We start from the raw sequence: 12,818 nt of genomic DNA, 5'->3' as shown, positions 1-12,818 counted from the left end.
ATAATGTGCAGATTTATTAATCTATTCAAAATAAGCAATGATTATTGCTTATATTTTCAAAAGAAAAAAGTTGGGATGTCATGTACTAACAACCCATGTTGTTGGCACCGACAGCCTATTTTAAATAGAATGAAGCAGTTGCGACAAGGACTGGAGGATAATGATGTTGAATTGTCAAATAAAGAGTATACTATATATACATATATAATTAGAGGAACTAGTGGTGGACGTGTCGGCCGGTGCAAGTTTGTTGAGAGGATTTGTATCTCTTCAATGGCAATGGCTATCGTCATTGACAATGAAGAAGCAAAGATGCTGGTTCAAGCTCAAGCTCATATATGGAACCACATCTTTAACTTCCTAAATTCCATGTCGCTTAAATGTGCAGTTCAACTTGGCATACCAGACGTCCTCCACAGCCATGGCAAACCCATGCTCCTCTCTGAGTTGGTTTTGGCTCTTGGGGTCCCTCAATCGAGGACTGCTTGTCTTCACCGCCTCATGCGTATGTTGGTGCATTCTGGCTTCTTTTCTATGCACAGAGTTTACAAGGATCCAGAGGAGGAAGAAGAAGAAGAAAAAGGGTATGTGCTCACTCCTTCTTCGAGGCTTCTCCTCAAGGATAATCCCTTGAATGTGTCTCAATTCTTAATAGCAATGCTTGACCCAGTACTTGTAACTCCTTGGCACTTCTTGAGTGCATGGTTCCAAGGGAATGGATTGGCTACGCCATTTGAGGCTACAAATGGAAGGGCGTTCTGGAACTATGGGGCCCATGATCCCGAGTATAATAACCTATTCAACGTGGCCATGGCTAATGATGCTCGACTGGTGATGAGTGTTGTTCTCAGAGAGTGTGAGGCTACTTTCCAAGGATTGGGGTCATTGGTAGATGTAGGGGGTGGAACAGGAGCGGCGGCCATGGCCATTGCTGACAAGTTCCCTCAGTTGAAGTGCATAGTGTTTGATCTCCCTCATGTAGTGGGGAATTTGGTTGGAAGCAAGAATCTAGACTATGTTGGAGGAGACATGTTTGATTTTATTCCCCATGCAGATGCTGTTTTACTCAAGGTAAGGAATTTAATTATCCATTAATTGATTATATAGGCCTTCCAAATAAATCAAAACGGGGGTGTCAATATCAATATCAATATTAAGTGTTGTCTGGTGGTCAAGGAACCACTTTTAATTTGTTAGATTTAAAATTAAAAGCAAGAATATAAATTCTAATTTGTTGATATCTTATGTTAATTTGACAGTGGATTTTACATGACTGGAGTGATGAGGAATGTGTGAAGATATTGAAGCGGTGCAGAGAAGCAATTCCCTGCACGGACAAAGGAGGAAGAGTGATCATAATAGATATGGTGATAGGTGACAATAAAATGGAGAACGAGTTAACTGAAACACAGCTCTTGTTTGATATGTTGATGATGGGTTTAGTTACCGGAAGAGAAAGAAGCAAACAAGAATTGGAGAAACTCTTATTGGAGGCTGGTTTTACTCACTATAAGATAATTCCCATATTGGGGTTAAGGTCTCTCATCGAGGTTTATCCCTAGTGACCTAGCTAGTAATATGTGCTAGTTTTATGACAATTGTTTTTCTACTTCTTTATTTATCATGTTTTTTTGCAAGCGTGTTTCTTTCATGTATTAATTTAAATGCCTAATAATATTTGGGACTGGTTTATGGTATAATGCTGATAAGCTCCAATGTACAATATGTGGTCATGTAATGTTGGACATTTCAAAAACGCTAAAAATGCCTTTGCTTGCTTTATGTGATCGATCATTTTATCTATTTAATATTAACAAAAGGGAAATTTCTCTCTCTCTCTCTATCTCTCTCTCTCTCTCTCTATATATATATATCCCCAAGGTTCAAAGTATCAGACGGAAAGGCAATTTTAAGAGACGTATCGGGATACGTCTTGGATATGCTTGTCTATCGAAGAAAAATTAAGATACACATACATATGCATGGAAACACTATAAATACTTCAATAAATCATAAAAATACATTAATAACAGTAAATATAAGGCCTCAATGAGGTTACATACATTAAATTAATATATTTTAATGGTTTTATGAAAAATGCATCGTAGTAATTATAATTTCATTAAAACACCCTATGCTTAACTATAATTTATAAATTATAATTCTTAAGTTTTAAGGGATGGGAAAACCCAACTATCCTGTTTATCCAACCATAAAACATGCATTTGCACAATTTCTAAGTGCAAATATAATTATTAATTATTTCTTATTAAATAATAATTAATTATTTTTTTAATTATAAAACCAAAAATTAATAAACATTCTATAATATATTCAAAATAATAATTATTGAAGAAGAAATTTCAATTTCTCTATGGATATGATAGATCATCCATAGATCTATAATATAATCAATCCATGTGATTAGATCATAAATATAATTAATTAGTAATTATTTTTAATTCTAAAAATACAAAAAATAAAAAAACAATATTGAAGAAGAAATTGCAATTGCTCTATGGATATGATAGATAATCAATAGATCTAAAACATAATAAGTCTTTCTAGGCAGATAAAAAAATATGTTTTCAATTTCTTTTTGCTATTTTATACTTTTTCCCAATCTCTTCATAAATCTACTCATAACACATAAAAAAGTGATTTTGAACAAAAATTTTCAAAAACATTGACAATTCACACGTGTTTTTTGATTTTTTTTGTTTTTGTTTTGTTTTTTTGCATATCTAGCACTTTATGAATGAGATTTTGAGTTTTAGAGTCATTTTATGGTGAAAGAAGGCTTGCTTCAAGGGAAAGAAGCTTTCTTTCCCCATTTATTTTTTATTTTTTCCATTTTTTGCCTATATATTTTTCGTAGTGTACATGTTTTGATACACTATCGGTATCCCCCGATACATCCCTCGATACACCTCTGATACGGCCTAATACAGATTTGACACAGCCCGGTACAATGGAGAAAAACGATATGATTGGTTTTCCACGGTATCTTGTGTTGGAATTTCAAAGATATGATACGATGCACCCTATATTGGGCGTATCATGTCAAAATTTGAAACCTTGATACCCTTGTTGTGTAGCCCTTGGAGCAAAAGAAAAAAAAAGCTAGTCCTCAAAATTAAAGTGACATATTAGACTAAAAGAATTTGGAAAAGAAAATCCAAATGATGTGCAATGGTTTCAACTTTCAAGTATTGTCGGCCATCTTGACCCAACCAGTTAGATCAGCGACCCATTTTGGTTAACCTAATTAGACTATGTTTGGGAGTGCTTACGTTAAAAATAAGTAAAAACAAGTGCTTATTTAGATAATCTATATTTGTATTTGGCACCCATCTTTTTCAAGTGCTTATTTTTTAAAATAAGCACTTATTTCATATTTGGCATTTGGTGATCTTTTTCTCCAATACACACTTAAATAAGCACTTGTAACTCTTTTTTGTCCTTAATTTTCTTTCAAATTTTCAAAATATACCATGAGTTCTCCAACAGTTGTCCAATATCAACAACTTCAACCTGACAAAAAAGAGGAGAGATACAGTAGATGCCGTGCTGCTTTCAAGAGACATCTGGGAGTGGGAGGATTACAGTGATTACTCAAAAATTTCAACCTCAACAGTCCAGAATGCAGGTGATTCCATAATTTGTGGAATATTGAATGGAATTCCATAAATGATAGTGATTCGATAAATCAACTTGTGATTCGATATTGATGCAAATGGAATTCTGAATGTCTTAGCTGTGAGAGAGAGATGTGGTTACATACGGTGTTGTTGTGCAAGTTCAATCCTACTAAATTAGAGAAACCGACAAAACAGTCTTCCACATAACAGCTAAACGACAATAACAAGAGTTATTAAAAAGGGTTCCAATACATCAAGTTCATCCTACTACAGGAGATCATGGGTTCCGTAAAACCCAACAAGCCAATCCCATTTAATTTCATAATTTTCTAAATACGGCGCACAGTCGGATTGTTACCCAGTCCTCTCCAATTCCAAAACAGGACATTCATAATGAAATAGAGGCCGAAGCATTCTTACCGTGACCCGTTTGGGATCTTGTGACAGGCTTGTGAGGCACCGGTGGAATAGGAGCATCAAATTGAGGCTCTTGTGGCTGTTGAGGGGAATAGGAGCATCAATATGAGGCTGAGGTTTTTCTCTTTAGACTTCTTTTTCTTTGGGAACACGAGGGACATTATTGGCCTTAGGGCCTGTTAGTTTGTTCTGAAGTCTGACATTTGAAAGTGTAATAATTACATTAAGAGGTATATTGATATTAGTGTACTTTTTTTTCCTCTAAACTCTAAATGCAGAAAATGTTGATTTGAATTCTGAAAATGATCAAATATCCATTTTGACCCCATATATGAGAGTTTTTGTTTGTCTTTTTGGGGTATTATTGAAAAACAAAAAGTTGTATGAATACACTTTAAGAGAAAAGAAATAAGAGAAAACGAAGAACCATTTTTCTCTTAAAGTTAAAAGATTCCTCTTAAGATATAAGAGTTAAGAGAAAAATAATAGGCCTTACCCTGACATGGGTTTGGATCTATAAACCTCTTGTTAACTTTGTTGTACTTGCATGATGCAGCCAAATGACCAATTTTGTAACAATTAGTGCAGTACGCAGGAAGTTGTTCATAGATTACCTCCTGCTAGAACCCACCTTTTCTAGTGCCAATCCAAATGTGATTCGGGTGTTCCTTCAAAAAATCCAATCCAACACACACCCGAGCAGCTGATGTGTGGGAGAGGGTTGACGTAGCAGGGTCGATTTTCAAAACAGGTCCAACTACCTGTGCAATAGAACGAAGAGAACCCTCTATGTAGAAATTGATCGGCAAGTAAGGGAGGTTAATCCATATTGGCACTAATGACCGCTCCCAACCAGGTTCAAAATCCAATACCCATTTAGGTGCTGTTTGGTACCATTTTCATCTATGGATGGACCATTTCAGTCCATACCACATGAATACCAATTAGGGTTTCAAGCCATGAGCTTGGATCACCCTCAGATTTGGACTTCTTCATCGCATCCCATGCATATTTTCCAAAAGGGCACAATAAGTTCCAACCCTCAACCAACTTGATCTAACACCGCACATCTCAACATGAGACTAGGACTCACCATAAAAGGACCCAACATGTATGAGATGTGCGGTGTGAGATCATGATGGTAGAGGGTTGGAGCGTGTTTTGTTGGCAGGTGATCCAGACTTGTTTGAGTGATAGGGACTTGTCACATTCGTCAATGATCTGTTTCACATCGATAGTGGATTTCTTGGAGTTTAAGTGGCCAAAGCAAGGTGTAGTTAGAAGATTGTGGCCCTATTTGATTTTACTTCTTTTAACGTAAAAGAAGTGCTAGGACCACACATTAAGTGGAAAATAACCACTTATTCCTGTTTGGCAAATAAGTCAGGAATAAGTGTTTATTTAAAAAAGAAGCACTTAAAAAAAAGTAACTTGGGAGTGGCTTTTTTTAATCACTTGTTGAACACGTACTTATTCGAAATTTGTGAGATGGTATAGTCCTTGAATAGTTTTTAGGGTAAATCTCTTAAATTACCCCTACTACTCACAAAATCGACAAACTGTACCCTTAATGTTTTTAAAATTTGACATCATCGTTAATTGCTAACGAAAAGAAACGACATGTCGAATTTACCCTCCACTATTCCTCAAATTTCAAAATAAAACCCAATCAATGGACAATCAGACATGGAAAGAGCCTGACTTCTGGAGGTTCAACTTTCCCCGTTGCCAAAACTAATTTTACTTTATCCATTGGTCTCTTTTGAATATACCTTCTATGATGCATTTGTTGTAATTTCTTTGTTTGACAAGCACTGTGATTGCCTTTTCAATCCATACAGAACCTCTACGACCTCGATTGAAGAAGATGAGGTTTAGTAATCTTTGGAGGCCGGTGCTTAGCTCTGATAGGTTTCTGCAACATAAGTTCAAACTTTCAATAGATGAATCTTCAGACACAGACACAGAAACAACAAAAGAAAACCAAATAAAAAAAGAATAAAAACTAACCATCTTCTTTTGAATAGAAAAATTGAAAGAAGAAGGCGAGATCGAAGCCAATGAGGGTACTAGCGCACTTGGTCTCGCATGTGAATTTGAAGCCTGATTGTGAAATTGAAGGGAATGAGGGGAGAGAAAGAGAACGAAGGGGATGAAGAGAGAAAGAGAGGGAGGGAGAGATGTCGGATGCGGAGAGGTCTGACTTGCAGTGACAACAATGGCTGTGGTGGCATCTCCGGTTGTCAGATTTGAAACAGGGGTTGTAGCAGCGGTAGTGACAACGATGGATGTGGTGACATCTGCGGTTGTCAGATTTGAAACAGGGTTGCAGCAGCGACAACGACAACGGTGGCTGTGGTGACATCTCCGATTGTCAGACTTGATTATTTTTGGTTTTTGGAATGATTTAATGCTTGGAATGTTGTTGGCGTTTTTTTTTCTTAGATATGGTTTTGAGGACTAAGAACTCACCATAGAGTCGCCAGCAACCAAAGGCAAGTTGTTGTTGTTCTTATTATTCATTTTTCTATTAATGCCACGTGTGTTACATGTGGATTCTCATGTGTCTCGATGTGATGTGGCAAGATTATTTTAAATATATAATATAATATATGAATACCATTGTTTATATATGTGTGAAATAGGGGTTAAAAATATCATTTCCATTAAAATAAGTACTTATTGGAAAAGTGACTCACCAAACATCTCCACCCCAATAAATACTTAAAATAATTATAAGTTGCATATGGGTCACCAAACAATGTTAAGTACTTGTTCAAATAAGTACATAGAATAAGCACTTGTGCTTATTTCTCAATGTACTTACTTCTCAAACCACTTAATCACCAAACATAACTTGTATCACTTAAAAAAAATAACTTAATAAAATAATAGAAATAAATAAAGAATTATACCAGTAGGTGGCAAAGATGTAAGCCACCCGTTGGAAAGAGCAGAATCACAATGAGAAGTTGAGAAGAATTTGGATTGGCTGGAGACAAAATCTTACGCATTGGGCTAGGCAACCAAAGAGGAGTGAACACACCAATGTTCCATAAACCTGGAGCCCACAACTTATGTATTTAGAACATTGATGTGTTCACTCATGATTGGTTCCCCAACCCAGTGTATAAAATGTTATCAATTTAAATGCTTTCCAAATATTTAATAATATGTAATAGCTTTAAATAAAAAAATTCAAATAACAAAAAAATTTAAATCTTTTATAGATTATTTAAATATTTAAATAACTAAATATTTATCATAACTATATTTTGAATAGTTCATATAACAAAATTATCTAATAAATAATTTTATATTTTTACAAAACATATCACAAAATTATGTACTAACAATTTAAATTATGTTTTTCCGGATCTTCGATTTAAATGTTTTTCAAACATTTAATAATATGTAATAGCTTTAAATAAATAAAATTCAAATAAAAATTTTAAATATTTTATAGATTATTTAAATATTTAAATAACTAGACATTTATCATAACAATATTTTAAATAGTTAAAATAACGAAATTATGTAATAAATTTAAAAAATTTCTATAAAGCAGAAACATAATTATAACATAATATTGAAATTAACAATAATTTAATATATTAAAAAATTAATAATGAAATTATGTAGTAATAATATGAATTATGACTAGATTTTAAATAACAAAATATTTAACATAACTAGATTTTAAATAGTTAAAATAAAGAAATTATGTAATAAATTTAAAAATTTTCTGAAAAGTAGAAAAATAATTATAACAAAATATTGAAATTAATAATAATTTAATATTTTTACATAATATTGTAAATAATTAATTTCACTTATATCAAGTAAAAATTAGAGAAAAAATCTTTCATAAAAATTCTTATTTATTAATAATGATTTTATACTCTTAATCTGTATTTATTATATAATTATATATACTAAAATTAATATTTATTGTATTTCAGTTATTATTTATTGTTTTTGTGATAAATGTATTTTCAATGATTATATATAAATTTATTTTGTTTTGTTATTTAATAGAAAACTTTCAATAATTATTGGAGATTAAATTGATATTAGTGAAATTTTTGAATTTAATTTATTGTACTTATCGTATTTATTTTATAACTTGTTGATTAATGTTTATTAGAGATTAAACTATTTATTGACTAAGTTAATATATTTTTAGTACTTTTTGTATTTTTTTAATTATTGTATTTTTTCATTATCAATAATTGTATAATTTTGCTATAAATTTTCAATAATTATTGGAGATTAAACTATTGTTATTTATCAGAGATGAGACTATTAATTTAGCTGAAATTATGAGTGTTCATGAGTTGGTTCAGTTCGGTCATAGGCTATTTAGCCAACCAAATTGACCTGGTTAGGTTGGGAAGTTGGTCAGCTGAAACCAACGAACTTTTTGTGAAAACCGACCCACTCAAGTTGTATCGGTTTGGGTCGACTTTTTCATTTGGTCAGTTGGTTCAAAAGATTTAAACTTAAAAATTAAATTTAATTTTAAAAATTATAATACAATTATTAAAAAATAAATTTAAAAATTAGATTTATGATATAAAACATTTTAGACTAAGAAATATGGGAAATTTCCACTTTTCCATATTAAAAGTTATATTTAAAATATAAAATATTAATATATATCAATGGTTAGGTCGTTCGATTTTGGTTGGTTTACAAATGGCCAAAGTGAAATTGATCGAACTTGATCGATTTGGGAAATTTTTGAAACAAAGCCGACCTAAAATACTAGAAAACCGACCAACTCGGGTCGAGTTGATCGGGTTGGTTGGTTTCATCAATTTGTTGAATAAACCTAACTGAAATTAATTATTGTTATTTTTGTATTATAAAAAATTATTAAAAGTAGTATATAAAATATAAATAATTATTAATTATTTAAAAAGTTGAAAATATGAAACAATTGTATACTCTCATGTGATTCTATTAGGGTCATTTACTAGAACACATCTTATAGTTTTGCATATTTACTTAAACCTACCTTATAATTTTCATTTTATTAAAACATCCCATATATTTTACAACTTATTTACTTAATCAATCCTTCATTAAGGAGTGTTTGTTTTGCCATTAGGCCCATGATTTTTTTATTCTAAAAAATACCCTTAACACTTTTTTATACAGAAAACAAAATTAACCAAATATAGCCAATAGAGGTTGCCCGTGTCTTATAAAGGACAAAAATGGTATTTTTATTTTTATTTTCTTTTGATTAAATTTATTTAAATGAACATTAAGGTCAACACTATCATTTTCCACTGTCATCTAATGGAAGACTGATTAAATCCATTGCAAATTATAAGTGGTGTTTTAGTAAAATTTTAACTATAGGGTAGATTTTAGTAAATCCATAAAACTATAAGGGGTATTTTAGTAAATAACCCTTTCTATTATTTAGCTTTCGCTTAATAAATCCTGTGCTTCGCATGGGTCCCCGCTAGTATGATGTTAAAAACGTTCCCATTTTTTTAATTTCTATATTTTTTGCATTTTATATATTTTTGAATTTTATTATTTAATTATGGCAACATGGATTAGCCTATTTGACCCAAATGGTTTAATTTATTACCACCACCTAGATAAAAACACTATTTTTTTCTAGGTAGATATTAAAAGTATAAGTTTTTATGTTATTGAAATTATTAATTTATTATGTATGGATTTAATGAGAGAAAATTGAAGGTGAATGCAAATTAATACCTTAAATGTTGGATTTAATGAGAGAAAATTGAATATCTTAAAATTACCTCTTTTCAACTCATTTAATATCAATAATCAAATACCCTATTTGTCATTATTTTTTATGAATGAATTTAAATATAGAGGGATAAATTTTGTCCTCAGAAAATTCCAGAAATATTTTTGAAGCTATTCGTTAGAGGAACTGGACATGTCAGCCGGTGGCTCGTTGAGAGGATTTGTTGCTCTTCAATGGCAATGGTTGTCATTAACAATGAAGAAGCAAAGATGCTGGTTCAAGCTCAAGCTCATATATGAAACCACATCCAGACGTCCTCCACATCCATGGAAAACCCATGCTCCTCTCTGAGTTAGCTTTGGCCCTTAGTGTCCCTCAATCAAGGACTACTTGTCTTCACTGCCTCATGCGCATGTTGGTGCACTCTGGCTTCTTTGTTATGCACGGAGTTTACATGGATCCAAAGGAGGAAGAATAAGAAGGGTATGTGCTCACTCCTTCTTCTAGGCTTCTCCTCAAGGATAATCCCTTGAATGTTTCACAACTCTTATTAGCAGTGCTTGATCTAGTACTTGTAACTCCCTGGCACTTCTTGAGTGGATGGTTCCAAGGGAATGGATTGGCTACGCCATTTGAGGCTACAAATGGAAGGGCGTTCTGGAACTATGGGGAACAAGATCTGAGTTTAATAATTCATTCAACCAGGCCATGGCTAACGATCGAAGCTCGATTTGGTTGGAAGCAAGAATCTAGACTATGTTGGAGGAGACATGTTTGATTTTATTCCCCATGCAGATGTTGTTTTGCTCAAGGTAAGGAATTTATTCATTAATTGATTAGATATGGTGGTAGGTAACAATAAAATGGAGCATGAGTTAACTGAAACGCAGCTTTTGTTTGAAATGTTGATGATGGGTTTAGTTACTGGAAGAGAAAGAAGCAAACAAGAATTGGGGAAGCTCTTGGTGGAGGCTGGTTTCACTCACTATAAGATAATTCCCATACTGGGCTTAAGGTCCCTCATTGAGGTTTTTCCCTATTGACATAGGTTGTGTTTGGCACCATTGCCACATTTACTTATAACGTTTTAGGTTGGTCAATACAAATACTATGAGAATATATTTTTTCTAAAACAGATGATTTGAATTAAGAATACAACATTTGGTACCATTAATGTTTCTTCAGAAACTTCAAATTTGGTGTTTTTACTCTAAATGACAACACCCAATTTTTTTAGCGGAAATGGTTATCTGCTGATGACAAGCTAATTTTTCAAAAATTTGTATTGCCCAACCTAAAATTTTGCAAGTAGAAGTGGCAATAGTACCAAATACAACCCTAGTAATATGTGCTAGTTCTATGACAATTATCTATCTACTACTTTATTTTTCATGTTTAGCAAGCATCTACTTATATTATGTATCCTTGATGTATTAATTTAAATGCTTAATAATATTTGGGACTGGTTTATGGTATAATGTTGATAATCTCCAATCTATATACCAAACCTACAGTATGATGAAAAGACTAAGGTTGCATTTGGCATTCCTTATTTTAAGGACTTTTCCTCTTTTGTCGTTAAAATGCAGCCTATGACAGAGGATATAGGGGTGCAATTTGAGTGGGCTCAATTTGAGTACAGGCCAACCCAACCCCCTATTTTAAGGACTTTTCTTCTTTTGTCGTTAAAATGCAGCCTATGACAGAGGATATAGGGGTGCAATTTGAGTGGGCTCAATTTGAGTACAGGCCAACCCAACCCCCTATTTTACACAGGATAGGTTTGGAGTTTTAGGCGGAGTTTGGGGGTAGTTATTGAGAAATAAGTATTTATTAAATAAGTGGTTAAAAATAAGTGTTTATTTTAAAAAACGCTCATGAATGTTTGATAAAAAGCACCTTCAAACAGGGGTAGTATAGGTATTTTCAAAATGATGCAGCAAGCCAAGACAGGAAAGAAAGTAAATACACACTTATTGAATAGGCTTATTTGGGCTTATTTTCCAAATGCAAATAAGTGCTTATTGGTGTGTTCCCAGCCCAAAATAAGTGCTTATTCAAATAAACACTTATTTTTAAGTATTCACAGATTAGTTCTTAGGTTGGGCCTACATCCAAAATTTAGGGCTTTTTTTTATTCAGGTTGGTCTCAAGCCTATCCCTTAGGTAGCCCGAACCTGGCCCGAGCCTCACCTAGCCTTATCCCAACCCTAGCCCAATCCAAGCCCTGCCTTGCCACTTGTTGGCACCAATTTTCAGACATCAGGGAACTATGAGCACCCATACTTTAATTTTTCCCCAAGTATATGGGGTCAATTACATAAATCTTGTTTTGCCATTCCATTTTGTTCAGTTCCATATCTATCATTAAATTATGGACCCTTAAACAATTTGTTTTCATCAAAGTCCTTTTCAGTCTTCCATTAACTCTTCTAACCCCTTTAACAAATTATATAAATTTTCTATGCATGCTACCAAACTATCTCAATCTACTTTCTCTCATTTTATCACATACTGGAACTATTCTTAAGTTTCTTTGCATGTCTTTGTTTCTAACCTTGTCCTTTCTAATTTTACCACTCATCCCACTAAACATCCACATTCTTGCCACATTAATATTTTAAACATATTGTTTCTTAACCACTCAATGTTTTCCTTCATACAAAATAACTGGCCTTACAATTATTTTATAAAAATTTCCTTTTATCTGAAATGGAACAACTGCTCCCAAACCCAAATAAAGGAGAAGGGTTGTGTCAGGTTGGTAGTTGGCACTAAAACAATTATCTAATGGGCTATGGCCATGGATCTTGACATACATACAAACATGTATGGATCTTGACCAACCTGAGCTTGGCCTAGGCTTAAGACTAGGGGTGGCAACGAACCGAGCTTTTTACGAGCTGTTCGAGCCCAATTTAGTGGCTGGATTATTAAACGAGCCGAGTTCGAGCCTACTAGACCTCGGTTCACAAGTCGGCTCTATATATATATATATAATTATAGAAAATAATATATATATA

The 12,818-nt window shown here is 33.0% G+C and overlaps 1 protein-coding gene and 1 pseudogene across 1 annotated transcript; both read left to right on the top strand.

Moving 5' to 3' along the window:
- The first annotated feature begins 227 nt into the window (after positions 1-227).
- On the top strand, positions 228-1,782 carry LOC104599501 (trans-resveratrol di-O-methyltransferase-like). Its single transcript, XM_010262065.3, has 2 exons — positions 228-1,071; positions 1,260-1,782. Exons 1-2 carry the CDS (start codon positions 274-276, stop codon positions 1,560-1,562), a joined length of 1,101 nt encoding a protein of 366 aa, XP_010260367.1. The 5' UTR covers positions 228-273; the 3' UTR covers positions 1,563-1,782.
- An 8,246-nt stretch (positions 1,783-10,028) lies between these two features.
- Positions 10,029-10,838, top strand: LOC109114839 (putative O-methyltransferase 3 pseudogene; annotated as a pseudogene).
- The last annotated feature ends 1,980 nt before the right edge of the window (positions 10,839-12,818 follow it).

This window comes from Nelumbo nucifera, chromosome 1 (genome assembly GCF_055504915.1).
Source record: "Nelumbo nucifera cultivar China Antique chromosome 1, China Antique-T2T, whole genome shotgun sequence".
Lineage (NCBI taxonomy): Eukaryota > Viridiplantae > Streptophyta > Magnoliopsida > Proteales > Nelumbonaceae > Nelumbo > Nelumbo nucifera.
Note: the sequence above shows the minus strand (reverse complement) of the source record. Positions and strands in the feature narration are given on the sequence as shown.

Bases quoted from the DNA above. Each gene is read 5' to 3' on its own strand.
- LOC104599501 (XM_010262065.3), top strand. From the start codon at position 274: ATGGCAATGGCTATCGTCATTGACAATGAAGAAGCAAAGATGCTGGTT. The intron at 1,072-1,259 runs GTAAGGAATTTA...TTAATTTGACAG, and splicing joins CAGATGCTGTTTTACTCAAG to TGGATTTTACATGACTGGAG.